General features: G+C 36.9%; 1 protein-coding gene across 1 annotated transcript in view; it reads right to left on the bottom strand.

Moving 5' to 3' along the window:
* FCHO2 (FCH and mu domain containing endocytic adaptor 2) overlaps positions 1-27,203 on the bottom strand; it is a 116,347-nt gene that overhangs the window by 2,621 nt on the left and 86,523 nt on the right. Inside the window, 8 exon segments of the mRNA XM_082837231.1 lie at positions 42-206; positions 3,818-3,882; positions 4,619-4,818; positions 16,701-16,833; positions 17,633-17,641; positions 17,643-17,786; positions 21,284-21,395; positions 25,674-25,800. Coding sequence (XP_082693357.1) covers positions 42-206; positions 3,818-3,882; positions 4,619-4,818; positions 16,701-16,833; positions 17,633-17,641; positions 17,643-17,786; positions 21,284-21,395; positions 25,674-25,800 — 955 coding nt within the window.

Here is a 27,203-nt window from a genome sequence, read left to right on the forward strand (position 1 = left end):
TTTCCCATGTACATTATAAAGCTTGAAATCTCCCAACTTACCAGTGGCAAACCGCTTCTTTACTAAGGAAAGCCTATAGCCAGTGCCTACAAGTTCAATATCTACTCCTGAGAGGGTACTTCCCTCGCTGAGGAATTGCACTGCAAGTGTTGTGGGTTTACTGGGTCCTTCTGAAAGATCAAATTTTGCTCTGAGGGACCCAGAACCTACAAGGAAAAGAACAAAGAACTTATACAGGATAATATATTTCACACCAAAAAAGGCAAATGAGCAAGTAAGCGGAACTGTGTCCTATGCCAAATTCGTGAAATGTGTACAGCAAACAAATCAATGTCCTGTTTCCGAATCAGACTTTATTCAGTGAATCTGAATTTTCGTTAAGTAATCTTCATCCATGCTTCTCTTTGACTTAATTAATAATAATCTTCAGAGGCATTTACTATTGAGATTCCTATGCTATATGAATGTTGAAATGAGTCAAAAGACAAGTCTGAGGGCAGCTCAGAAGGAAGCCCTAGAAGGGATGAGTGGGAATAAAGTCAAAAGGAAAGGACTGCTGAGTACCATATCATGGGCGGGAGAGGTAAAGAAGCTAAGACAGCTAAGATTGGGAAGAGCTGTATCAACATTACTATTTTGTATTCACCCTTCTTTTTTTTCCCCCGCCTATATATATATATATATATATATATATATTTTAACATCTTTATTGGAGTATAATTGCTTTACAATGGTGTGTTTCTGCTTTATGACGAAGTGAATCAGCTATACATATACATATATCCCCATATCTCCTCCCTCTTGTGTCTCCCTCCCACCCTCCCTATCCCATCCCTCTAGGTGGACACAAAGCACGGAGCTGGTCTCCCTGTGCTATGCAGCTGCTTCCCACTAGCCATCTATTTTACGTTTGGTAGTGTATAAATGGATAAAGAAGATGTGGCACATATATACAATGGAATATTACTCAGTCATAAAAAGAAACGAAATTGAGTTATTTGTAGTGAGGTGGATGGACCTAGAGTCTGTCATACAGAGTGAAGTAAGTCAGAAAGGGAAAAACGAATAGCATATGCTAACACCCTTCGTTTTAAAATTTAACTGGTCTAACATGCCAATTATGTCTGAGGGGCTTTCTTTTCAATATAACCATTTATTCAACATAACTCAGTCTAACAGTGTGGCAGAAATAGTAAATAATTATGAATATTATAAATGCTGTTAAGAAAAAAAAAAGCTATGGGCACATAAAACGGTGTGGGGATGACAGGCCTGTATCTCAGGCAAAGGTGAGTACAGGTACAGAGATGGCAGACCTGACAGAGCACGACGCATTTAAGGGAGCTACATCTACACCAGAAGAGCTGGAGAAGAGGGTACAGGTGGAAGAGAGTGGCAGAAGAGGAGACTAGACTGGCAGCAAGGAACGAGCTCTAAATATCTTTACAAACCACCGGAAGAACTAACCATAAGGAACCACCTAAGATATGGAAGACAAACATTTCAGGTAAGTCTCTTAGAAGGGAAGACAGGTACAAGATGCAATGTAGGGAAACCACCTGAAGGTCAATAAAATAGTCTAGGACTCTAGGTGACAGGAAAAGGGGATATGAACTAGGCTAAGGGAAAGGAAAGAAAGGAATGAATTTGAAAGATATTTAAGATCTGAAATCAAGGGGTGAAAAGGAGGAGGAGCCTAGGAGGATTCCCGGGTTTCTGGCTGGGGAAAGGAGAACTGCTGGACAGTAGGAGTGACATTCTGTGATTCCCCGCATAGAAGCTCAACACTACAGAGAGAAATCTGTAAGAAAATATAACAAGGACCCATCCTATACTATCGTACCTGGTGGCACAGATCAATTGGGAAGATGAATTGCTGTATAATTCTTAATGCTTGCTCAAGGCCTCCTTAAACTTTTACAGTTCTTGATATGCAAAATTCAATTCTGTGAAAGTTCCACCACAGGCCAAGAGCAGCCACCTTGGCAATCCTTAAACTTCAGAATTATTTCCTGTCCCTCTTCTGGGCATAAAGGCAAAATAGAAATAGATTTCTGTTTTACAGTATTCTAATTTGGAGATTTTTTTTTAAAGGCTGACTAACCAAATCAGAACCACATTTATAAGATGTTTCCATTTCCTCACACAGACACTCTGATACCTGAACAGCAGAGGGAAACTATGAATATATCTGGTGAGAAAATTTGTGTCTTATTTTTAAGAGAACAAACTCCTTTCTTGGTAAATATTTACAATAATACTGTTTCATTAAACATGAGGAAAATATACCCTTTCTTCCTTGCTAACTGGTTGTAAACCCTCAATTCAAGTAGCATTTCTGGTTTACTTCCAGTTTCAACTAGGAATTTCAGTTTTGTCTCCCATAGCCATACAGTTAGAGTAAAAATCAGTACAGTTTACCACCTGAAAATAGGCAACCTTTAAGTACCAAACAGGAACAAAGGAACTAGAGATTAGCTAGGTTATTTCATACAATGTGTTGTTCTCTAGTAGTAAAAGTCTGGTTCAGCACAGCAGGTCTGAATGAACAGACAATACGAAGTATGTTCCTGGACTTTTATGCAGAAATACCCATGAGAAAAACTACTGATGATATGTTTTACATTTTGATCACATTATGCTTAAAATGTTTAAAAGGAAAAAGCTGAGCAAAACTTGAAACGCCAAAAAACCCTACTTAATAGGAAAAGTAACTGGAGATTAATTAGGCATTCAAAAGAGGGCAGGAGAACTCTCCTTTGATTAAGAGAAACTACAAATAAAATGTTAAAGACTTGGGCTTCCCTGGTGGCACACTGGTTAAGAATCTGCCGGCCAATGCAGGGGGGACAAGCCCTGGTCCGGGGAGATCCCACATGCAGTGGAGCAACTAAGCCAGTGCGCCACAACTACTGAGCCTGCACTCTAGAGCCCACAAGCCACAACTACTAAGCCCACGTGCTGCAACTACTGAAGCCTGCGCACCTAGAGCCCGTGCTCCACAACAAGAGAAGCCACCGCAATGAGAAGCCCGCGCACCGCAACGAAGAGTATACCCCACTCGCGGCAACTAGAGAAAGCCCGTGCGCAGCAACAAAGACCTAACACAGCCAAAAATAAATAAATTTTGAAAAAAAGTTAAAGTCTTGACTGTCCTGGGAATTGCATTCTAAACTGAGTTAGGGGATATACTAGGAGTGATCAACTAACTCGCAGAGACTTTTTCTTTGCATTGGGAACATAGATGCAGACATGGTGGGAGGAGGTGATTAACTTGCTTCTCCTTAAAATAATGATCACAGAATTAAAGGCTGTTGATGGTTAGTTTTAATAAGGGGAAATGACCAAGGTAAGGTGGTCCTGAGAAAGAAAAGACAGAGGGGCTTTTTAAGGCCGGGAAGCTTCTGCATGATTTCTGGGAGGCCAGGAGGACTCCAAGAATGAGCTAAAGAGTGTGTTAATTAGTATCAATTAGTTTTCAGTTTCAGTTATCAGGTTACCTAGACTTCTATAAATTTACTTTATTAGGTATCTTCTCTTAATGGTAGCAATGTGAACATAAGAAGCATTTATATAATATTTATAAAGCTATAGCAAAACATTATTTTTCTCAGAGAAAGCATATTCAATCTAGAAGAAAAAAAATGTGCTCTGAATCTCAACTGGTCCACTCTTATTATAAGGTATTAACTTCCACCTAGTGGTCAGTTTTAGAACTGAAGGCATGAAATTCCAGGAGAAAATTTTCCATAAACATGCCTAAAAAATCCATGTGACATCACATTATAAACAACAAAAAAAACATGCACACACTTACCTCTATTTTCTGATTTTTCTGAAATACCAGAGAGTTTCCAAAAGGCTTTCATCTGTTCTGCATTCCTGTAAGAACAAATGTTTTCAGATAATGTGCCTAGTATAGTACCTTGTACATAAGTGAACACTCAATAAATACATTTTAAATATTTCACTAGAACTATGGTGCTAGATTTACTTTGAATAGTATCACCTGGTGAAAATGTGTTTATGAGTAATATCCATTTATAAAGATAATACTATATTTATATTTACCAAATTATGTAAATTATTTTCATTTCTACTGGTCAGAGAAAGGAAAATAATGCATAGGTGACCCAGTACCTTCATTGCTCAAGGAAAACACAGTTTTATTACTAAACGGTGAAGCAAATATAAATGAAGAGTGGTTAGAGTCTATACTAATATTAATGGAGGGAACAAGAGAGGTAGTTAAGAGATGTAAAAAATAATACTAAAGACTAACCAGATAGGTATTCCTATAGATATGCTAGATGCTATATTTAATCCTATAAAATAATAATTATCTTTATTTTTAAAATGAAAAAGAAAGTTTAGAGAAATTACATACTTTGCCTAAGGGTAAAGTTGTATTGAATCATTCGAGTCTGGGTGGGGACAGCAAGACTAGTTTATTTTGGGTTGCAGCTACCGTAGTGTGACTAGTAAAATGTACAGTACCTTTTATAGCATGGTTTCTTTGGGAAAGTACACTAACTTAGACAACTTTCAGAACTTAGGTTCTAAGACTGAGGGATTGCAACAGAAACTTAGTAGGAATTCAGAAATCTACTTAATTTACCATATTGCAGGGGGAAGGGACTGCATGTTTGTGACTCCTCCATCCACTGGTACCACCACCTGTACGTTGGAAAGCACACTTGGTGTCACCATAGCTTCTGGGTTGTACTTATAATCCACTCTAAGATCTGTGGTGCCGGCACTACATTTCCAATATGTTGCGAGATTTAGAGGAGTGGACTGAATACCATTTGATGATACCTTTAAAGAGAGAAAAAAACAAACAATTGCCTTTGACCTAAAAAAGTAAACAAGTCATGTTAATGACATATACTTGAACACAAGAGCTCACACATTCAAAAATAATAATGAGGGAGCTGTCTTTTGCTAGGCGGAGTGAAGCAGGCTCATCTCACAGGCGTAAGTGTGGACCTGGGACTATTTACATCAAAATTTCTGTGGTGCTTGTTTAAAATGCACATTCCACTGGCTCCAAATGCAGAAAATCTGGAGGCACTGGTGATATAGGGGTTAGTATAGCTGCCTTCCAAATGCAGAAGATCTGATTCAACTGCTTAGGTACAGGGCACAGAAATCAGCGTGTTATGTGATTCTTATTTATGCATGTAATGTTTGAGAACCTCTCAACATTCAACATAGAATTCTAAGATTCTTTATAAGAATTCAGATTTAAAACAGTTAGAAAAACTGGATTGCCATGCAGTTCTGCAAGCCTGGAGTTAGAATACTTCCAACTTGAAATGTTTAATTTTAATCACATGAACCACAGTAAATGGTGCAATTCCTTCCAATTCTTCAGTTCCTTGCTCAAATGACTTACTCCTTTTCAATGAGATTTATTATATTGAAAACTGTATTTTCACTCTTCCTTACCTTACTCTACAGACTTTCCTTTCTCCATCGCACAACATACATTATTTACTTACTATGTTTACTGTCTATTTCCCTATGCTACTCACAGCAATTAGCAAGCACTGAATAATAAATATTTGCTGAATGAATGATAAATACTTGGAATAAACTTTAAGCCAACGTTAAGTGGCAGCACTTTTTTATCCTTTAAAGTATTTATTTACTAGAAACATAAGCCATTTTAATACAATTACCCTATTAAAAATTCAAATAGGACATAAATATATGAAATAGGAAATTCTTCTCTTGGCATTCTTACTCCCCACTGTTTTTTTTTAATTTTTAAATTTTATTTTTATACAGCAGGTTCTTATTAGTCATCCATTTTATGCACATCAGTGTATACATGTCAATCCCAATCTCCCAATTCATCCCACCACCACCACTTCCCCCTCTTGGTGTCCATATGTTTCTTCTCTACATCAGTGTCTCAATTTCTGCCCTGCAAACTGGTTCATCTGTACCATTTTTCTAGGTTCCACATATGTGTGTTAATATACAGTATTTTTCTCTTTCTGACTTACTTCACTCTGTATGACAGTCTCTAGATCCATCCACGCACGTCTCAACAAATGACTCAATTTCGTTCCTTTTTATGGCTGAGTAATATTCCATTGTATACATGTACCACATCTTCTTTATCCATTTGTCTGTTGATGGGCATTTAGGTTGCTTCCATGACCTGGCTATTGTAAATAGTGCTGCAATGAACATTGGGGTGCATGTGTCTCTTTAAATTATGGTTTTCTCTGGGTATATGCCCAGTAGGGGGATTGCTGGGTCATATGGTAATTCTATTTTTAGTTTTTTTTTTTGTTTTTTTTTAACCGGTATACGGGCCTCTCACTGTTGTGGCCTCTCCTGTTGCAGAGCAGAGGCTCCGGACGCGCAGGCTCAGCAGCCATGGCTCACGGGCCCAGCCGCTTCACGGCATGTGGGATCTTCCTGGACTGGGGCGCGAACCCGTGTCCCCTGCATCAGCAGGCGGACTCTCAACCACTGCGCCACCAGGGAAGCCCTATTTTTAGTTTTTTAAGGAAACTCCATACTGTTCTCCATAGTGGCTGTATCAATTTACATTCCCACCAACAGTGCAAGAGGGTTCCCTTTTCTCCACACCCTCTCCAGCATTGGTTGTTTGTAGATTTTCTGATGATGCCCATTCTAACTGGTGTGAGGTGATACCTCATTGTAGTTTTGATTTGCATTTCTCTAATAATTAGTGATGTTGAGCAGCTTTTCATGTGCTTCGTGGCCATCTGTATGTCTTCTTTGGAGAAATGTCTATTTAGGTCTTCTGCCCATTTTTGGATTGGGTTGTTTGTTTTTTTAATATTGAGCTGCATGAGCTGTTTATATATTTTGGAGATTAATCCTTTGTCCATTGATTCGTTTGCAAATATTTTCTACCATTTTGAGGGTTGTCTTTTCACCTTGTTTATGGTTTCCTTTGCTGTGCAAAAGCTTTGAAGTTTCATTAGGTCCCATTTGTTTATTTTTGTTTTTATTTCCATTACTCTAGGAGGTGGATCAAAAAAGATCTTGCTGTGATTTATGTCAAAGAGTATGTTCTTCCTATGTTTTCCTCTAAGAGTTTGATAGTGTCCAGTCTTACATTTAGGTCTCGAATCCATTTTGAGTTTATTTTTGTGTGTGGTGTTAATCTTACTCCCCACTGTTAACATCATGGTACATATACTTCCAAACTTTCTAGGGATGCAAACATAGATCTGTCTCATTCTTTTAAATGGCCACAATAATTAATTTAATCAATCTCTTCCTCTGTGGATGTGTACTTAGGTGGTTTCCAAGCAATGCTGCAGTGAATATCCTTTCTACCTTCCCCCCACCACCTCCACCCTCTAATTTGTGTGATTTCCAAAGAACAGATTTCTGGAACTGGAATTGTTGAGTTAAAGGTTACATATACTCAATGATCTAACAGAGTTACCTTCTAAGAGGTTCTAGTAATTCGTACTCCTATCAACAAGCGGTCACACCTCTCCTAATAGAGCAGTCTTTTTCATTTTTGTCCATCTAATGAGGACTAAAACTTGTATCTCACTGTTGTCTTAATATTCATTGTTCTGATTACTACTGACATGGAGCATCTTTCCGTAAGTTAGCTACTGAGTTATTCATCTTCTATTTCTAATTTATAAGGGCTCTTTGGTCTATCTTGCAATATTACACATGCTTTTCCCTCAGGTTAAATACTGATTCTGTTTAAGGGTTTGTGTGTTTTAACCAAACATCTTATAAACACACATATTTCTTTCTTTTTGTCTCAAGTATCTCATTCTCTTATTGCATGACTTCTGGGTTTTGTACTGTATTCAGAAAGGTCTTCCACACTTCAAGATTAAAATATGTAATAAACATTTATAACACATACACAACACACATGCATACATACCCACAGACATATATATATATATTCATCCATGCTTTATTTTCGTATCGTTATGGCTTCATTTATTATTATTAAACCTTTGATACATGCAGATTTTATTTTGGTTAAAGGTATAAGCTAGGGATTCAGCTGAATTTTTTTCCCCAAATCTCCAGCCTGCTGCCCCAGTATCATTTACTGAAAAATTCATCATTTCCACATTGTCTTGAAATGCTACTTTGTCGTAGCAAGAATTTTCCATTTATTCTTAGATCTATTTCTGGATACTCTAATCCGTTTCATTCATCTGGCCATCTATTGTTCCAAACTATTTTAAATACTGTTGGCTTACAAAGTTTTCCCATTAAAACTAAAACATTACTCCACATTGCTGTTTAAAACATTTCTTAACTTAATTTTCTGAGCTTTATTCTTCTGAGAACTTGAAAATACTGTCAAGTCTCCAGACACAAATATATAAACACCTCCACTGAGTTTCTGATCAGGATCACATTAAATTTATAAGCTAATTTAGAAACAGCTAAGCTTTCTAGAATATGAGTCTTCCTTTAAATAAAGTATACCTTTCTAACTATATTCAAGGCAGCAGAGATGATGTTACGTTTCGTAACCAGTTTAAAAAAATTTTTGTGTCTTCATTGTAGCTACAGGAAATGATGCTGTAATAGATCTTTAAAACGATTTTTTAATTGAAGTATAATTGACACATAACACTATATTAGTTTCAGGTGTACAGTGTAGTAATTTGATATTTATATACATTGTGAAATGATCACCACAGTAAGTCTAGTTACCCTCTGTCACCGTACATACAAAGTATTTTTTTCCTGTGGTGAGAACTTCTAAAATATACTCTTAGCAACTTCGAAATATGCAATACAATATTATTAACTTTGGACACCATGCTGTACATTACATCCCCATCACTTATTTATTTTATAACCATTAGTCTGTAATTTTTGACCCCCTTCATCCATTTCACCCACCCCTAACCCCCTGCGCCTCTAGCAACCACCAATCTGTTCTCTGTATCTATGAACTTGGTCTGGTTTGTTTGTTTTTTAGATTCCACACATAAGTGAGATCATACCGATCTCTGTCTTCCCTTTCTGACTCATTTCATTTAGCATAATGCCCTCAAGGTCCATCCATGTGGTTGCAAACGGAAGGTTTCATTCTTTTTTAATGGCTGAATAGTATTCCATTGTATATATACAGCAAATCTTATTTATCCATTTATTTATTGATGAACCCTTGGGTTTTTCCATATCTTGGCTACTGTAAATAACACTGCAATGAACACTGGGGTCCAAAAATCTTTTCAAGTTAGTATTTTCATTTTCCTCGGATAAATACCCAGAAGCGGAATTGCTGGATCATATGGTAGTTCTATTTTTAATTTTTGAGGAACCTCCAAACTGTCTTCCATAGTGGCTACATCAATTTACAATCCCACCAACAGTGCACAAGGGCTCCCTTTTCTCTACATCCTTGTCTTTTTGATGACAGCCATTCTCACAGGTGTGAGATGACAGCTTATTGTGGTTTTGGTTTGCATTTCCTGATCATCAGTGATGTTGAGCAACTTTTCATGTATCTTTTGGCCATCTGTGTGTCTTCTTTGGAAAAATGTCTATTCAGATCCTCTGTCCACTTTTAAAATCAGACTGTTTGTTTTGCTATTGAGTTGTATGTTCTTTATATATTTTGGATACTAACCCCTTATCAGATATATTGTTTGCAAATAATCTTCTCCCATTCAGTACATTGCCTTTCCGTTTTGTTGATGATGTTCTTTGCTGTGCAGAAGCTTTTTAGTTTAATGTAGTCCTGCTTGTTTAATTTTGCTTTTGTTGCCTTTGCTTCTGAAGTCAAATCCAGAAAATGATCACCAAGGCTGATGTTAAGAACCTTACCACCTATGTTTTCTTCTATGAGTTTCAGGGTTTCAGGTCTTGCATTCAAGTCTTTAATTCACTTTGAGTCAATTTTTGTGTATGGTGTAAGACAGTAGTCTAGTTTCATTCTTTTGCACGTGGCTATTTAGTTTTCCCAATACTATTTTTTTTTAACATCTTCCCAATACTGTTTATTGAAGAGACTGTCCTTTCCCCAATGTTTATTTGTTCTTGGCTCCTTTTGTCATAAATTAATTGAGCATGTATGTGTGGGTTTATTTCTGAACTCTCTATTCTGTTCCATTGATCTATTTGTCTATTTTTTTGCCAATACCATCTTTTGATTACTATACCTATGTCATATGGTTTGAAATCAGGGAGCGTGATGCCTCTAGCTTTTTGTTCTTTCTCAAGATTGCTTTGGCTATTTGGGGTCTTTCGTGATTCCATACAAATTTTAGGATAGTTTATTTCTGTGAAAAATTGCCAGTGGAATTTTAACAGTTATTGCATTAAACCTGTGACTGCTTTGGGTAGTATGGATATCTTAACAATTTTAATTCTATCGATGAGCATGGAGTATCTTTTCATTTAGTTTTCTCTTTATTTCATCACCGTCTTATAGTTTTCAGTGTACAGGTCTTTCACCTCTGTGGTTGAATTTATTCCTAAGTATTTTATTCTTTTTGATGCAATTGTAAACGGGATTATTTTCTTAATTTCCTCTGCTAGTTCATTATTAGTGTACAGAAACACAACAGATTTTTATATATTTTGTATTTTGCAACATTACTGAATTCATTTATTATTCAGTTTATTCATTATTCAGTATTCTAAGTTTTTTTTCTTATGGAGTCTAAAGGTTTTCTACATATAATATGTCATCTGCAAAGAGTGATAATTTTACTTCTTCCTTTCTAATTTGGATGCCTTTTCTTTTTCTTGCCTAATTTATCTGGCTAGAACTTTAATACTATGTTGAATAAAAGTGGTGAGAGTAGGCATCCATGTCTTGTTCCTGATCTTAGAAGAAAATCTTTCAGATTTTCACCACTGAGCATATTAAGCTATAGCTTGTCATATATGGCATTTATTATGTTGAGGTATGTTCCCTCTATACCCACTGTGTTGGGAGTTTTTAATCATAAATGGATGTTTAAATTTTGTCAAATGCTTTTTCTGTAATCCACTGAGATCATACGATTTTCATCTTCATTAGTTAATGTGGTGTATCATGTTGCTTGATTTCTGGATGTCAAACCATCCTTGCATCCCTGGAATAAATCCCACTTGATCATGGTGTATGACCCTTTTAATGTATTGTTGCAGTTTGTTCGCTAATATTTTGTTGAGGATTTTTGCATCTATGTTCATCAGGGATATCAGCCCGTAATTTTTTCTTGTAGTGTCCTTGTCTGGTTTATCGGGGTAATGCTGGCCTCATAAAATGAGTTTGGAAGTGTTCCCTCCTTTTCTGTTTTTTGGGAAGAGTTTGAGAAGAATTGCTATAATTCTTTTAATGTCTGGTAGACTTTGGTAGTTAAACCGTTTGATCCCGGACTTTTGTTTTTGGAAGGTTTCTGATTATGGATTCATATCTCCTTACTAGTAATCTATTCATATTTTCTGCTTCTTCATGATTCAGTATTGGAAAGCCGGCTGTATGTTCCTAGAAATGTATCCATTTCTTGTAGGTTGTTGGCAATTTGTTGGCACATAATTGTTCATAGTAGTATCTTATGAATCTCTGTATTTCAGTGGTATTAGTTATAACAGCTCCTCCTTCATTTCTGATTTTATTTGAGCCCTCCTTTTTTCTTGGTGAGTCTAGATAAAGGTTTGTCAATTTTGTTTACCTTTTCAAAGAACCAGCTCTTAGTTTCATTGATCTTTTTAGTCTCTAATTATTTCTGCTCTTATCTTTGTTATTACCTTCCTTCAACTAACTTTGGGCTCCGTTTGCTCTTCTTTTTCTAGTTACTTGAGGTGTAAAGTTAAGTTGTTTGAGATTATTCTTGTTTCTTGAGGTAGGCATGTATCACTATGAACTTCCCTCTTAGAAATGCTTCTGCTGCATCCCATGAATTTTTGGTATGTTGTATTCCCATTTTCATTTTTTTCAAAGTATTTTTTGATTTCTCCATTGACCCGTTGGTTACTCAGTAGCATACTGTTTAATCTATCCATATTTGTGATTTTTCCAGTCTTCTTGTAACTGATTTCTAGTTTCATACCACTGTGGTCCTAAAAGAGATGCTTGATATGACTCCAATGTTAAAGTTATTATGACTGGGCTTCCCTGGTGGCGCAGTGGTTGAGAGTCCGCCTGCTGATGCAGGGGACATGGGTTCGTGCCCCAGTCCGGGAAGATCCCACATGCCGCGGAGCGGCTGGGCCCATGAGCCATGGCCACTGAGGCTGCGTGTCCGGAGCCTGTGCTCCGCAATGGGAGAGGCCATGGCAGTGAGAGGCCCACGTACCGCAAAAAAAAAAAAAAATTTATTATGACTTGTTTTTTAACCTAATATATGATCCTGGAGAATGTTCCCTATGCAGTTGAGAAGAATGTGCACTCTGCTGCTTTTGGATGGAATGTTTTCTGTATATCTGTTAAGTCCATCTGGTCTAACATGTCATATAAGGCTGATGTTTCCTTACTGATTTCTGTTGGGATAACTTATCTATTAATAAAAGTGAGTATTAAGGTCCCCTACTATTACTGTATTGCTGTCTATTTCTCCCTTTAGGTCTCTTAATATTTGCTCTATATATTTAGTTGCTCCTATGTAGGGTGCATAATTATTATTATTATTTTTTGGGGGTGCATAATTAATAAATGTTAAACATCTTCTTGTTGAATTGACACCTTTATCAATATGTAATGCCCTTCTTTGTCTCTTATTACAGTCTCTGTTTTAGTCCATGTTTTTCTGATATAAGTATAGCTACCCAAGCTTTCATTTGGTTTCTGTTTGCATGGAACATCTTTTTCCATCCCTTCAACTTTCATTCTGTGTGTGTCCTTACATATGAAGGGAGCATCTTATAGGCAGTATATAAATAGGTCTTATTTTTTTAATCCATTCAGCCACTCTATGTCTTTTGATTGGAGAATTTAGTCCATTTACAATTAAAATAATTATTGATAGGTATGTATTCACTGCATATTGTTAATTATTTTCTGGCTGTTCTGTTCTCTTTCTTTGTGGTTTGATGACTTTAGTGGAATGGTTAATTTCTTTCTCATTATCTTTTGTGTATCTGCTATAGTTTTTGCTTGGTTGTTACCATGAGGCTTACATATAACAACCTACATAACAGTCCATTTTAAGCTGCAAACAACTTAAGTTTGAATGCATTCTAAAGGTCTGCATTTTTACTCCCCCTCTATTTTCTGTTTTTGATGTCACATTTTACATCTTTTTATCTTGTGTATCCCTTCACTAATTATTGGAGTTATTTTTACTATTTTTGTCTTTTTCCTTTTACTATTTTCACTCTACGTGATTAATCCACTACCTCTACTATATATTTACCTTTACCAGTGAGATTTATACTTTCATACTTTTGTTACTAATTGGTGCCCTTTTCAGCAAAAAAGTCCCTTTAACATTTCTTGTAAGGCTGGTTTATTGGTGATGAACTCCTTTAGGTTTTGCTTGCCTGGGAAACTCCTTATCTTTCTTTCAACTCTGAGCAATAACTCTGCCAGGTAGAGTATCCGTGGTTAGAAGTTTACTTTGAATATATCCCTTCTGGCTTGCAAAGTTTCTGCTGAAAAGTCTGCTGATGGTCTTATGAGAGCTCCCTTGGTTTTTCTCTTGCTGCTTTTAAGATTCTTTTTTTAAACTTTTGACATTTTTTTTTTTAATGTTGAGCCTTCTTTTAATTCATTATTATTTTTTTAATTTTTGACTGTGTTGGGTCTTCGTTTCTGTGCAAGGGCTTTCTCTAGTTGTGGCAAGCAGGGGCCTCTAACTGTCATGGCCTCTGTTGTTGAGAAGCACAGGCTCCAGACGTGCAGGCTCAGTAGTTGTGGCTCAGGGGCCTAGTTGCTCTGCGGCATGTGGGATCTTCCCAGACCAGGGCTCTAACCTGTGCCCCCTGCATTAGCAGGCAGATTCTCAACCACTGCGCCACCAGGGAAGCCCTAAACTTTTGACATTTTAATTATAATGTGTCTTGGTGTAGGTCTCTCTGGGCTTCCTGGATCTGAATGTTTGTTTCCTTCCCCAGGTTAGGGAAGTTCTCAGCCATTATTTCTTCAAGTAAGTTTTCAGTCCCTTTATCTCTATTCTCCTTCTGGGACCGTTATGATGTGTACGTTAATTTGCTTGATGTTGTCCCGTAAGTCCTGTAAGCTATCTCCGCTTTTTAAAATTCTTTTTTCTCTTTGCTGTTCGGATTAGGTGAGTTCCACTGCCCTGTCTTTGAGTTCACTGATCCTTTCTTTGCTTCAGCTAGTCTGCTGTTGAACCCCTCCAGTATGTATTTCAGATCAGTTATTGTATTCTTCAGCCCAGTGACTTCTAGTTGTTACTTTCTTAGGTTTTCTATTTCTTTGTTGAAGTTCTCACTGTGTTTATCCATTCTTTTCCCAAGTGAGGCGAGCATTTTATGACCATAACTTAGAACTCTTTATAAGGTAAATTACTTATCTCTGTTTTGTTAAGGTGTTTTTCTAAAGTTTTGTCTTGTTTCTTTTAGAATATACTCCTGTTTCCTCATTTTACTTGATTTTCTGCACTTCTTTGTATCAGATGAAATAGCCACCCCTTCCAGTCTTGAAAGAGTAACCTCGTGTAGGAGATGAACCTTATCGTTCAACCTCGCCTTAGCTCTTGGTTGCCTCTCAAACCTCTGTGGTTGTCCAAGCAGCCTATTTTATATTTAACAGCTCCTAATTGTCAAGGGTGTGCCAAGACCTGGCAGTGTTTCAAAGCAGGAAATCTGCCAGCACATAGATTCAGACTGACTAGGAAGCTAGACCCTCAGGCAGCAGCTTTTAAAGTATGCAAATACATATAGTTCTGTGAGATTGAATACAAATGTGAGCCCTGCTGGCCACCAGATCAGGTGATCTGGAGGTGTCCCCTGGGTGACAGTCATAAAAATCAGGGCTCTAGACGAGTGTGTAAGTTCCTTTCTGGGAGATACTGATGAGCTGTAGCAAGGCAGAGGGAGAGTGAAGTGACCGCATTCCCCCAGGCTATGTTCTCTAAGAGCATATCTGGAGATCCCTAGATGTGTGTCAGACCAGAAGCCTGCCCCTTAGGCAGCTGCTCCAGGCCAAGCAAATGGGTCTCTTTCACAGAAACAGCACGGGTGTTTTTCAGTCTGCTTTCTGTGCATGGCCCTGGGGGCAGTAGCCTGCCAAAAACTGTCTCACTGATTGTTATAGTCCTGTGGGACCCAGAAATGCAAGCGCCCCTGGCCTCCAGAGCCAGGAGATCAAGGGTGTCCCCTGGGCTGCAGCTGCAAAAACTGGGGCACCAGACATCTATAAAAACTCCCCTCTTGGAGATACTGGTGTCACAGAAGAGAGTGCAAAGATGACACCCACTGAGGAAGGGGGAAAGAGGTCTTGAATAAAAAGCCAGTTTTAGCATGAGAGAGGCAGAGCCCACTGGTTGGAGTGTAAAGATGGCATCCACCAAGAGAAAAAGTCTATAGTAAAAAAATAAATAAAGTGGTGCTTGCTGGCTTTAGCGAAGTAGATGGAGCAAGTAAAAGAGGTGCCCTCCAGCACCTCACTCCCTGGAGAGTATCTCAACACGCCCTGGCCCCTCAAGCCGATGCTTTAAGATCAGCTAATGAATCTCTTTCACATGTAGCCTGTGCACTTCTCAAATGGCCGCTTGCATGCTGGGACCTAGGGTGCTTGAGTTTGCACGCAAGCCCTTTAAAGCCGTTTCTCAGATCTCTACAGCCCTCTGGTTCCTGTGGATACGAGCTCCACTGGTTTTCAAAGCCAGATGTTTTAGGGACTCGTCTATCAAGTGCAGGTCTCAAAAGATGGGGTGTCCATGCGGGTTACAAACTCTTTGTTCCTCAGGGAGAAGCTCCAGATTTGTGAGTTCTATCCAGATGGTGGGTTGCCATGATGGGGTTGAAGCGTATGGTGAGACCGTGTCTCAGCCTCTCCTACTCGCCTCAGTGTGGCCCTTTTCTCACTGGCTGATGTGAAGGAGCTGTTTAGCTATCTTTCAGGTCCCTTTCAGAGGGAATTGTTCCACATGTATCTGTATATACACCATGTTGGTGTATCCACGGGAGAAGGTGAGTTCAGGATCTTCCTATACCATCTTGGACTACCTCTCCAGATCTAATTAGTTTTTTTATTGTGAATATCTTTCTCCATTAGTTTTCCTAACTGGTTGTTTTGAAAGCCATTAATTTTTGTATTAATTTTTTAAATGACCACTTTGCTAAATTCTCCTGCATCCGTTTTTCAGTTGATTCTCTTGAGTGTTCCAGAAATAGATCACCTGTAATTAATATTATTTTTATATCTTCCTTTCCAATATTTATCACCACTTATTTTATTCTCCTGTCTAACTCTACTAACACATCCAGAAAAATCTTATACACTAACAGGAATAATGACTGTCCTGACTTTCAATGCTTTAGGTATTTCATTATTAAGACTGATATGCTGGTCTTTTCAGGTGAAGGACATTCATATATTTATATTGGCTCAGTATTTTAATTGGTAGTAGATAGACGGTGAATTTGATCAAATTGGCCAAAATCTCCAGAGGCTTATTAAGAGATTTTTTGATTTTGAAACATCCTTGCATTGCTCGAATGAACTTCACTTGGCCATGACATATTATTCATTTAATGATATGCAAGACTGTTAATATTTTAATTAAGGATTTTTATAAGATGACACTCACCTGATACTTTAATACATCTACATTATAATAAGAAGCAGCTGGATTCTGCTCTGATAGCTTCTTGAGGTAGATAGTAAGAGCTTGCATGTTCATCCAAAAATCTTTTGTGTTAGAATCACACTGTGATGGATCACTGTATGTATAAGAAATATTTTCATTATTATTTATTATTATTTCGTATTTATTTATTTATTTATCTTTATCCTCTGCCTCTCTAGTAATTTGGTGACCTGGCAAAGACCAGTAGAAATGAACCAAAAGATGGGATGAGGTAAAACTAAACTTAGGGGATAAAGAATGGAACATAGCAGAAAGTTGCCTGAAAGATGAGAAGATGTACAGTAGAGAAGGATTTAACAATGGCTACTACCACCCACCAGCACAAACAAAACAAAGACAGCAGAATCCTATTTAATCACAATAAATAATTTTGATAGTCTTCAAATTGAATCACTGTTGCTTTGAAGAAGAAAGAAAAAATTTCTTAAAAAGAAATTTCACCTTCAAAACAAAAGTACACAAGCCTGGGGATTTCCCTGGTGGTCCAGTGGTTAAGACTCTGAACTTCCACCACAGGGGACACAGGTTCGATCCCTAGTCAGGGAACTACAATTCCACATTGCCACACAGTGTGGCCAAAAAAAAATTTTTTTTTTTTTTTTAAATTTACAATCTTTATTTTATTTATTTATTTATTTTTTTGGGTACGCGGGCCTCTCACTGTTGTGACTTCTCCTGTTGCGGAGCACAAGCTCTGGACGCGCAGGCTCAGCGGCCATAGCTCACGGGCCCAGCCGCTCCGCGGCATGTGGGATCTTCCCGGACCGGGGCATGAACCCATGTCCCCTGCATCGGCAGGCGGACTCTCAACCACTGCGCCACCAGGGAAGCCCTGGCCAAAAAATTTTAAAAAAACTGAAAAGTACACAAACCTGAACACGTTGTGCATTTGGAAGAATTTGTTCTAGTCTGTTGATATTTTTCACCCTGAAGCAGAGCACAGCTGGGGATGGATTACTAGTGAAGACTTTAATAACTCCACTTGGAAATGATATTGTCATGTCACCAGTGATCTTCACAATACACCTGGAAGTAGGCATTTTGAAAAATTTAAATAGTTTAAATAAGGCATTTTAACCTCCATTTAAAGCATATTTAGTTTTAAAAGGGCTTTATTTATATATATATAACCTTTTATCATAATTACCATGAATTATTTTTTCAATTATAAAAAATGATTCTATGTGAAATGATATATTCATCTAACACCAGTTTTTCCTAGAATTAAATTCCAAACACAAATGGAAGCACACTGATAATACTCCTTCACTTGTTTGCTAAAACCATCCCTGGCTGTCTCATAAGGACACTGTTTCCCTGGTAACACTATCGCCAGCTGTAGCTATTTTTCCTCCAAACCCCACAAAGCACTGAGCCTGATGGTGGCAGTGGTAGATGTCCTCCTTGCTTCTCATTGCCTCTTACAACTCTATATTCCTTCTTCCTTCTGAAAAACCACCAGCTTCATTTGAAACTCACACCATCAGATTACACTACTCGCTATCCCAACCCTCCAAGTCATCTTCAACATTCCCTTTCATTTTCTGAAAATTATAGCTCCTGGCCCACTGTCAGTCTGTCTCTGCACAACTACTCCTATCATAAATTTTTAGTGATTTCAATATCCACACAGATAATCCTCTCAACACCTTGGTCACCTAGTCCTTCAGCCCCTTGCCTTCAATGATCCTGCCTTCCAGCCTACCTCAGCCATATTTCAGCCCCTCCATCATCTCAGCCTGATTCCCCACTCATCGGATAGTCTCTTCCTACTTCTCCAACTCATTCTGTCCAGTACTGCATCTCCAATCTCATCAAAAACCTCCATAATCCATTGTTCCTACCACCTTTGTCACTAATTTTCACTCTTCCTTCATAGCCTCACTTCCCCCTATCTTGGGACTTCATGGTCCATCAATATACATACTCCTTTGCATAAACCCTCCCCTTGGTTCTCCCTCACTTGACTATGCTTGTTTGGCAAAACACAGTCTTAGCTAAATCCAGCTCCTCACCTACATCTATATGGCCGAACATGACTAGAGAAAAACATATAATGATATAGCCAAAACTCTCAGTTGGGCCCCCTTAGTATTACCTGGAAATTCTACATCCCCTAGCTCTTTTCATACCTTCTCCTTTCTCCTCTAACTCTAACCTGCAAAATTCCCTCCCCCACCTGCAGTCAACGACTTTCCTTTAAATTTTACAGATGAAATAAAATCAGAAAAGAACTTCCTCATACTCTCACTACTAAAATCCTAATCTCCCTGACTCTAAAGGCATCCATACCTTCTGCCTTCCCTCCTGTTTCAACAGATAATCAGTCTATGCCCCTAAGGTTAACTGTACTGAAGCACATCTCCTCTTACATACTGAAGGACTTCACTCATGCAATTGTCCCCTTTCCTGTAGATTCAGTTTTTTCCATAAATATTGGATTTTTCCCATTAGCATATTGAAATGTATATCATCTTTAAAAAACCCAAAAACTAAAATTAATAAAGGCCTCCTCTGATTCTCCCATCTCTCTCCTGCTACCACCCTGTTTCTCTGCTTCTACTTAGAGCAAAATATCCTACAAGAATTGCCTAACATTTGCGCTCTTCAAATACAGTTGTCTGTATTTGCATCATCTCCTGCTCCTGAGCGCCCTCGAAGCAGTCTACTAGAGCTGCTCTTGTGAAGGTCATTAATGACCTTCACGTTGTTAATGATCAATTTTTCTTGACCTGACGGATAGCATCAGATACAGCTTCACACCTTCTTTCATGGAAGGGTTTATTCACTTAGTTTCTGGGACTCTGCTCTACTGGTTCTCTTCTCACCTCTCTTGTTGCTTGCCGTCCCAAACTCCACTGCTGGATGATTCTCATCCTCCTGTTTTTAAACACTGAAGGGGGCCAGGACTTAGGTTCTCATCAGATCTCTTCTCTACACCCTAATGCCCCAGGCTTTAAGTATCATGTACAAATTAATGACTACCAAATATTTTAGCCTGCACCTATCTCTGAACTCCAGAATCATGTATTCAACTATCATCAACTCAACATCCCCAATAAATTGTGTTAATAAGTACTTCAAATTTAACAATCTACTCCTTCAACAAATCTTGACAAATCTGTTTTCAAAATACATTCAGAATCTCATTACTACTCACAATCTCTTCTGCTAATACCCTTATACAAGTCACCATCATCTCTCACCTGGACTTCAGTGGTTAACCCTTTCTCTCTGCATCTACTCTGGCTCCTTCTAGTTTATTCTCCATATAGCAGGCAGAGTGCTACTTCAAAAACATAAGTAACCTCATCACTCCTCTACTCAAAAGCCTCTACTTGCTTCCCACCTCACCCACAATAAATTCCAAACTCCTTACCATGGTCTACAATGCCCAGCCTGATCTGTTCCCTCTGTGGACTTATCTTTGACTACTTTCTTCCTTGTTTACTCCTACTCAGTGACATGGTTCTCTTTGCTATTTCGTGACTATGCCAAGCATGCTTCTACCTCAGTCCCTTACACTTACTGGAATGCTCTTCACTCACCTATCTGCATGGCTTGCTCCTCCCTCGATGTCTTTCAAAAACAACCTCAAAAAGGTTTTCACTGATCATTCTATCTAAAATAGTAGCCCTCTGTTGTAACTGTCTATCCCCTTACCCTGGTTTATTTTTCTTCATAGCATATATCAATACCTCTCCTTTTCCTAAGTAACATTATTCATTCATCAAATATTTGAGCGCTTACTATGTGTTGTAAGACTCTGTTGTAAGTGCTGAAGGTACTTTAGTAAACAAAAGTTCTTCTCTACAGAGCTTGCATTATCTCAAGTGAAAACTAAGAAACTTTCACAACAATGCAAGCTTATAACAGTCTTACACATATTAAGCACTCAAATATTTAATGAATGAATAATGTTATACATGAAAAATAAGGGTGGGGTGATGGTGGTGGGATGAATTGGGAGATTGGGATTGACATATATACACTAATATGTATAAGATAAATAACTAATAAGAACCTGCTGTATGAAAAAATAAAATAAAATTTAAAAAAAAAAGAAAAATTAAGGGTGGTCATTCACCCAAAGATCATTTTCTTAATAGAAGGAGGTTAAACCAATCCTTCAATGTAAATAGACATGCACTCTAGGTCTCTCTTGCAAACATCACACTTTCACCAAAGATATACATTAGGCCAAGATTCAGAGTTCTATCCCCATCTACGTCAGCTGCCACAATCCTGTTCTACGGACATGTCAAACAACAGATTTGTCATACTGGTCATAAAGCCTGGGCAAAAACGTACATAAACTTAGAAAAAAGCCATCACTACTGATTATAGTGACTTCTTAAATTTGAAAGATAATATCTAAATGACTATAATTGATAGCAAAAAGCAGGTAAACAAGTAATAGAAAACTCTAATAGAGAATCAAAATGTAACTCTTAAAATTTACCACCAAGCCCCCTGCCCCTGAAACACACACACACATATACATGTATCTTTTAAAAACTAACTTGGTGGGATCTGCCCCTTTAAAGTAGGCATTAACAGATTCTGTAAGGGCGACTGCCACAGGTAAGGTGTCCTGATTTCCAAGGCTGACAGGACTGGGACCTCGTGACACACCTAGAATAAATACAATTCATTTGTTAAATCCTATAGAAAGATATTTATTAAATACCAAGACAGAGTAGACTCAAAACATTAGCTTGTCACAAGTGACTCTATTACTGGTTTCAAAGATGCCCCAAGTATAAATCTGGTTAAAAAATGGAGCATGAAACAAGTTGGACAAATAAAATATGACAGGAAAATATGTCACAGTGACTTCAATTTTAAATAGAATGACAAAGAAGGGTTGGGTTAAGGAATGTCAGAAGGAAAAAGCCCTTCACCTGAAGAGCTAAAATTACTAAAATATGGCTTCAAAACCATTCAGATACTAAATTCTTTCAGGTTCTACTAATTCACATACGTAAGATCATTAAACTGGATTTTTCTATTTAAGGTATTTCTTATACATTAGCTATTTCTAAATGAGCAGTGTAATGTAATCATGCACTACTCATTATTACTGTAATTCTCCTTTACCTCTTCTTTGTCTTATGCTTGTATTATATTCCCATATTACCTTTCCTCAATAAACATGACTAATAACATCATTTTGAGGTAACATTCCTGACATAAAGTTAACTCAGTAAGATACCTTTAGAGTCAAATCATAGAAAGAGCAGTGTTTTAAGAGAGTAATAAAATGTAAACACATTTAATGTATATGTTCAGGTGTTTTTTAAAACCTAAAATCTGGTTTATTTCATAACAGACAAATCCCTTAAAACAGTGCATTGGCTTTTTTTTTCTTTACAAATGTACTCTCTCCATTTATGCCTTACCATTATTGTTATCGATTGGAAAGTGGAGCATTTCATTTAATATACAATATATGATGAAATTTTGTAAAAATAAGTCAATTGGGTAGTTAATGATGATTATTCATTCTTAAAGAAAAATATGTTGACCTAGGTTATTCATTTATCTCTGAAATCTGAATGTATGTTTTCTGTTACATAAATGTTACACCATGTTCATAGCCATCAGATATTTTGATTTCAGATGTGAGCTACTTTTGAGATACCTAGAGTATTGTTAATTCTAACAAAATCAGTACTAGCTTTCTTTGCCTCACAACTGAACCTGGGCTCCTACAAATAGTGAGAAAGAGCTTTTGTTACCTTTAGAGGCCAGGAAGATTCTGTACTGTTCAAGATTTTGAAGAATTCTGATTTAGAAGGTTCTTCATAGTTTAAAAAAAAAATGACTCAGTGATTAAAAATACATGGAAACAGGAACTGCTGTTTCTAGGCCACTGGGAAAAGTAAACTCTCCCAAACAAGACAACTTAAAATTTCATATGAAAATAAACTCAATAATAAAATGTATTCACAAAATCACAACAGCTACTATCTACCAATATATGCCAGACACTTTGCCAAAGAGGCATGAAAGAAATGGTGCCTTTCTGAACCACAAGTAGTTTTTTTCTGCAAAGCAGGAACATACTTTGTGGGTGATGGGCTGCAACAATGAAAGGACATGAAAATGTGTCTGGAGAAGTGTTTATAACCCAGATCAGGACATGGAAGACCTTTAATTTTATCCTATTGGCACTAAAAGCCACTGAAAATGTTTAAAAGAAACATGATTGTGTTTTTCATTTTGTAAGATCACTGAACACAGAGTGAATCCTGGATTGAAAAGAAAAATGACTTGGCAGGGATTCAAGTTTGGATCAGGTGAGAGATAATTAAATGAAAGCTAAGGGCTTGATCAAGAGGCAGTAGTTTCTAGGATATGTGATTACAACTATGCAAATACATGTTTGTGCAGTGGGAAAATTTCACTATAAATCTAAATTAGTTCAATTTTTTAAAAAATATATTCTATACTAGGGTCACGAGAAATTCAGGAAAGCATATTTTCAGAGAAAGATAAAGGCTATAATAATCTTTTATTAGAAAAAATTCTATGCTCTTAAATCTGAAATTAATCTTTTCCCTTAGGTAACCTACACAAGTGGATATCTACACACAGTCATGGGTAACATTAATGCCTGCTAGGACTTTGACAGACATTAAAAATCAAAAGAAACCTACAAAGTTATTCTTTTCAATTATCCAATTTGGGCATATAAAATGAGAATTCTTGAAATAGTTTCCCTGTAAATTGCTAAGCCTGTTACTGAAATATTGGCAAGAAGAAAAAAGTACTGGAGAGTTAGGAAAAAACCTCAAAATCCACTTAACATTTTGGCATATCCCCTTTTGTATATTCCATTTTTGTTTCCAAGATCATATTGTATATGCATCCTTCAAAAAAATGTTTGACACAGGAAATATGTGCTTAAGTCCCTAAAAAAGTCTAAGTGTGTACTATATTATTCAGAATAACTCATTTTTTGGAAAAAATAAATTCCTTGGATGTTCTTCTTTATAAGGATAGTATGCATGCATTCTAATTTTGGTTTAATTGTTGCATATTTACAATTGTGTATGTTTTGAAAATGCAGAGACATAAAGCTGAAATAAAGGGTACCTACCTTTGTAACAATCAGTGAATATTTTTGTGGAATTCCTTTCAGCTCCGGAGTAAAAAACAGGGACTCACCCCCAACTATTTCCTACCTCTTTGCTTCTAACTTCAGCTCACTGTATGAATGGTTTTCGTATGATTGATAGCCTTTGCTTTGTGGTTTTTATATTATAGTTTCTTTTTTTTAACTGACATATTCTTTCTGGTTCTTTCCTAATCACTTTTTCTCTGCTTCTAATAGCTTTAGAGGTAAGATCTGTTGATATTTCTTAATGTTAAGGAGAGAAGAGCAGGAGGGAGATGGAAGATAATGCAAAAATAATGTATGTTTTTATAATTTATCCACTGCTATCAATGGATCCTGTATAGAAACTGGACATAATTAGTACAAAATTGAGATAGTTAAACCTTAGAGTTATTCTTGATTTCTGAGACACCATAAATTGCTGGAAAAGGAAAAATTAGACAACAGAGTATTTTAGATACACTTTAGGGTCATTAGTTAACACATACATCTGCTTTCGATACAATACCTTGTGAAGTCTCACAGTGCTTTTCAATTTCAGAGAGTGTCCCAATCAAATTATCATCTTCTATCATATTTAAATAAAACAAAATATTGCAGGAAAAGAAAATACTTTCAAGAACAAGAAGAATCAAAAACTTAAATCTAAACAGGGAGCTGAACAAACATCACAATAAAGAAAGAAATTTTTAGGAAGATTTAAAGAAACTTTGTCCTATAAAATCCACATTACATCACATCCTGCCTGCCTGTATCATCACCGTCATCTACTTGTCGTTCTCCTATTGCCAGCACTGGCCCAAACTACAAACAAATATGTACCAACTTAATCAAAATTAAAGTTTCCATCACAAATAGAAAACGTTCTGAATAATCTGGAGATAATGGGAAACGACTAAAGCAATTTTGGTTACCAGGACCTGCCTGATTTCTAACAGGACCCATCTATGTTCTTTATGATTAAAATACAGATTCTGTGGAAACAAAAGGTAACAAAACCACATATACAAACAAAATGTAAGAATAAGGTGCTTGTTACTGCAAACAAAAAGACTTATTGAATATATTGTTTACATAAAGTCAGAAGATGGGAAAAACAGTATGTTCACAGAAGTATATAAAATAAGATGGTAACATCATGTTCAGACATTTAGAAATAAAATCATTTATCCCATTGTAGCCTATACCACTCATGCCGTTTTTACAATGGCTACATACGGAAGGCCCATTTCTCCTGCGTGAGTTTTGACAAATCAAATTAAGTATAATTAAATCAGCTTAATTAGGGCTGGGATTCTTAAACTCAACATGCATCAGAATTGCCTAGAAAGCCTGTTCAAAGATTGCTAGCCCCACTCCAGAGTTTCTGATTTAAAAGGTCTGCATTTCTAGTAAGTTCCAGGTGATACAGACAGATGCTGCAGGTCCCAGGACCACACTGCAAGCACAAAACCCCTTCCTTTCACTGAGTCAGTTGCTTTTAAAACAAATTTTCTTAGGAATGTAAGTACCAATTCACAGTAGAAAGTACTGCATCATATTCTGCCTTCAACTATTTATATTGGTCCGTAGTTTATAAATTTGATGCATTCTTAACAGTGCTAATCATGGTTAAAATTCTCTATTCAGATAATATAAAATGTGAAAGAGAAAAGGAAAATGTGGCTAGTTTGATAATGCCAGGTGTGTTTCCAGAAAACCAAAATGTCTAATGCTTAATTCTTCACTACCCTCAGCCTGATCATATTTTGGATGTTAAATTTTGCATGTAATTTATGATAACCACTTACCTACTGGAGTATTGGCAGCACTTAGTGACGCAGAAGATGAGATAGAAGAAGAACTTTCTGCCCGGGCTAACGGAGCAGCAGGAGGTGGGCTGGTATTGGAAGTTATAGGTGGGCTGAATGGCCTGGGCTTAAAAACAAAATGTCATTTACCAGAATGCTAAAACAATTCCCCAGTTATCAGAAAAGATTTTTAGGTATCAGGAATATTAATTTTAAAATACTAAACCAAATTTATTGTGTTTCTTAAAACTCACAGAGATGCCTAGGTCAAATCATTTTCAAGAATATATTAAAAGCTGAAAAGGCTATTTTAAAATAATGCCGTCAAGAGAATCTTTGTACATAAAACTTTTTCCGTATTTCAAAAAGTATGCTTAAGATAGATTCTCAGAAGTTAAACTGTTAAACATTATGAAGGCTTTTCATACATAGTGCCAAACTGCTTCCCATTTGGATAACTCACTTTACCCTACTGCCTGTAAATATATGAGAATATTTCTCTGCACTCTTGCCAGCAATGAACAGATGAGCCTTAGAAGAAGGAAAAATAATAAAATTTAAAACCTTTTAGCTAATTCCGTAGATAAAAATAAAATTGGCATTTCTCTTTTATGAGTTGTCTGTTAGCTTTGCCTGATTTAGTTTGGGGAGGTCTTAGTATTATCTGAGCTTTCACTAACCCTTTTCTTTATTTGATGCAAATATTTTCTTCCTAAATATTGCTTTACTTTTGGCATTTACAAATCTGTGCACATTTTCCTTATAATTCATTGTAATGCTTCCTCATTGAGAAAGTTTACCCCATTCAGAGGTTTGAGAAAAATCTTAATTCTACTGTCTTCCCACTTTTCTGGTTAAAAATAAAAACAAATATGAAAAATATGATTCCAATTCATTTATCTTTTACTTTGGTGAATGGTTTTTTTCCTTCCAAATTCCTGATTGTTCCAATAATACATTAGCAACACTTCCTGAGGTGTTTCATTTTTAAAATATGGAATATGGAGCTTAATTAAAGACAACCTTTTCCTGCTTATAAAAGTTGTAAGTAAATGCAGTATTTATTTAGTGCCTATACTGTGTGTCAGGTCTTGGGTACTAGATACAAAGCAGTGAATTAGACACTGTTTCGGTCCCCATCTATTTGAGGAACATGAAAAACAGAAGGCGAGAAACAACCAACAAAACCCTGGAAGCATTCATACACTAAAATTATTCAACTCTACTCGCATGAATATAAATTTATAGATATACACTCTTATAAAAGTTAGATTACACTGCCCAAAATATTTTACATTTAGTAAACCCTCGTGCCCCCAATTAATTATTTTTAAAGTATTAGTTCCAGAGAATGGCTTTTGGATGACTCATTATTACGGACAGCAGGTTGAAAAAACACAGCAAGGTGTAAAATGTGGCTGTGGAAATATACAGATGGAGGTGGTACAGGACATGAGGTGACAGGCATTATGTAAACTATTAAGGCATTAGCAAAGTATTAAGGATATGACATTGGCTAAAGCACAGTCC

The sequence above is a fragment of the Leucopleurus acutus genome, assembly GCF_964270905.1.
Source record: "Leucopleurus acutus genome assembly, chromosome: 3".
Lineage (NCBI taxonomy): Eukaryota > Metazoa > Chordata > Mammalia > Artiodactyla > Delphinidae > Leucopleurus > Leucopleurus acutus.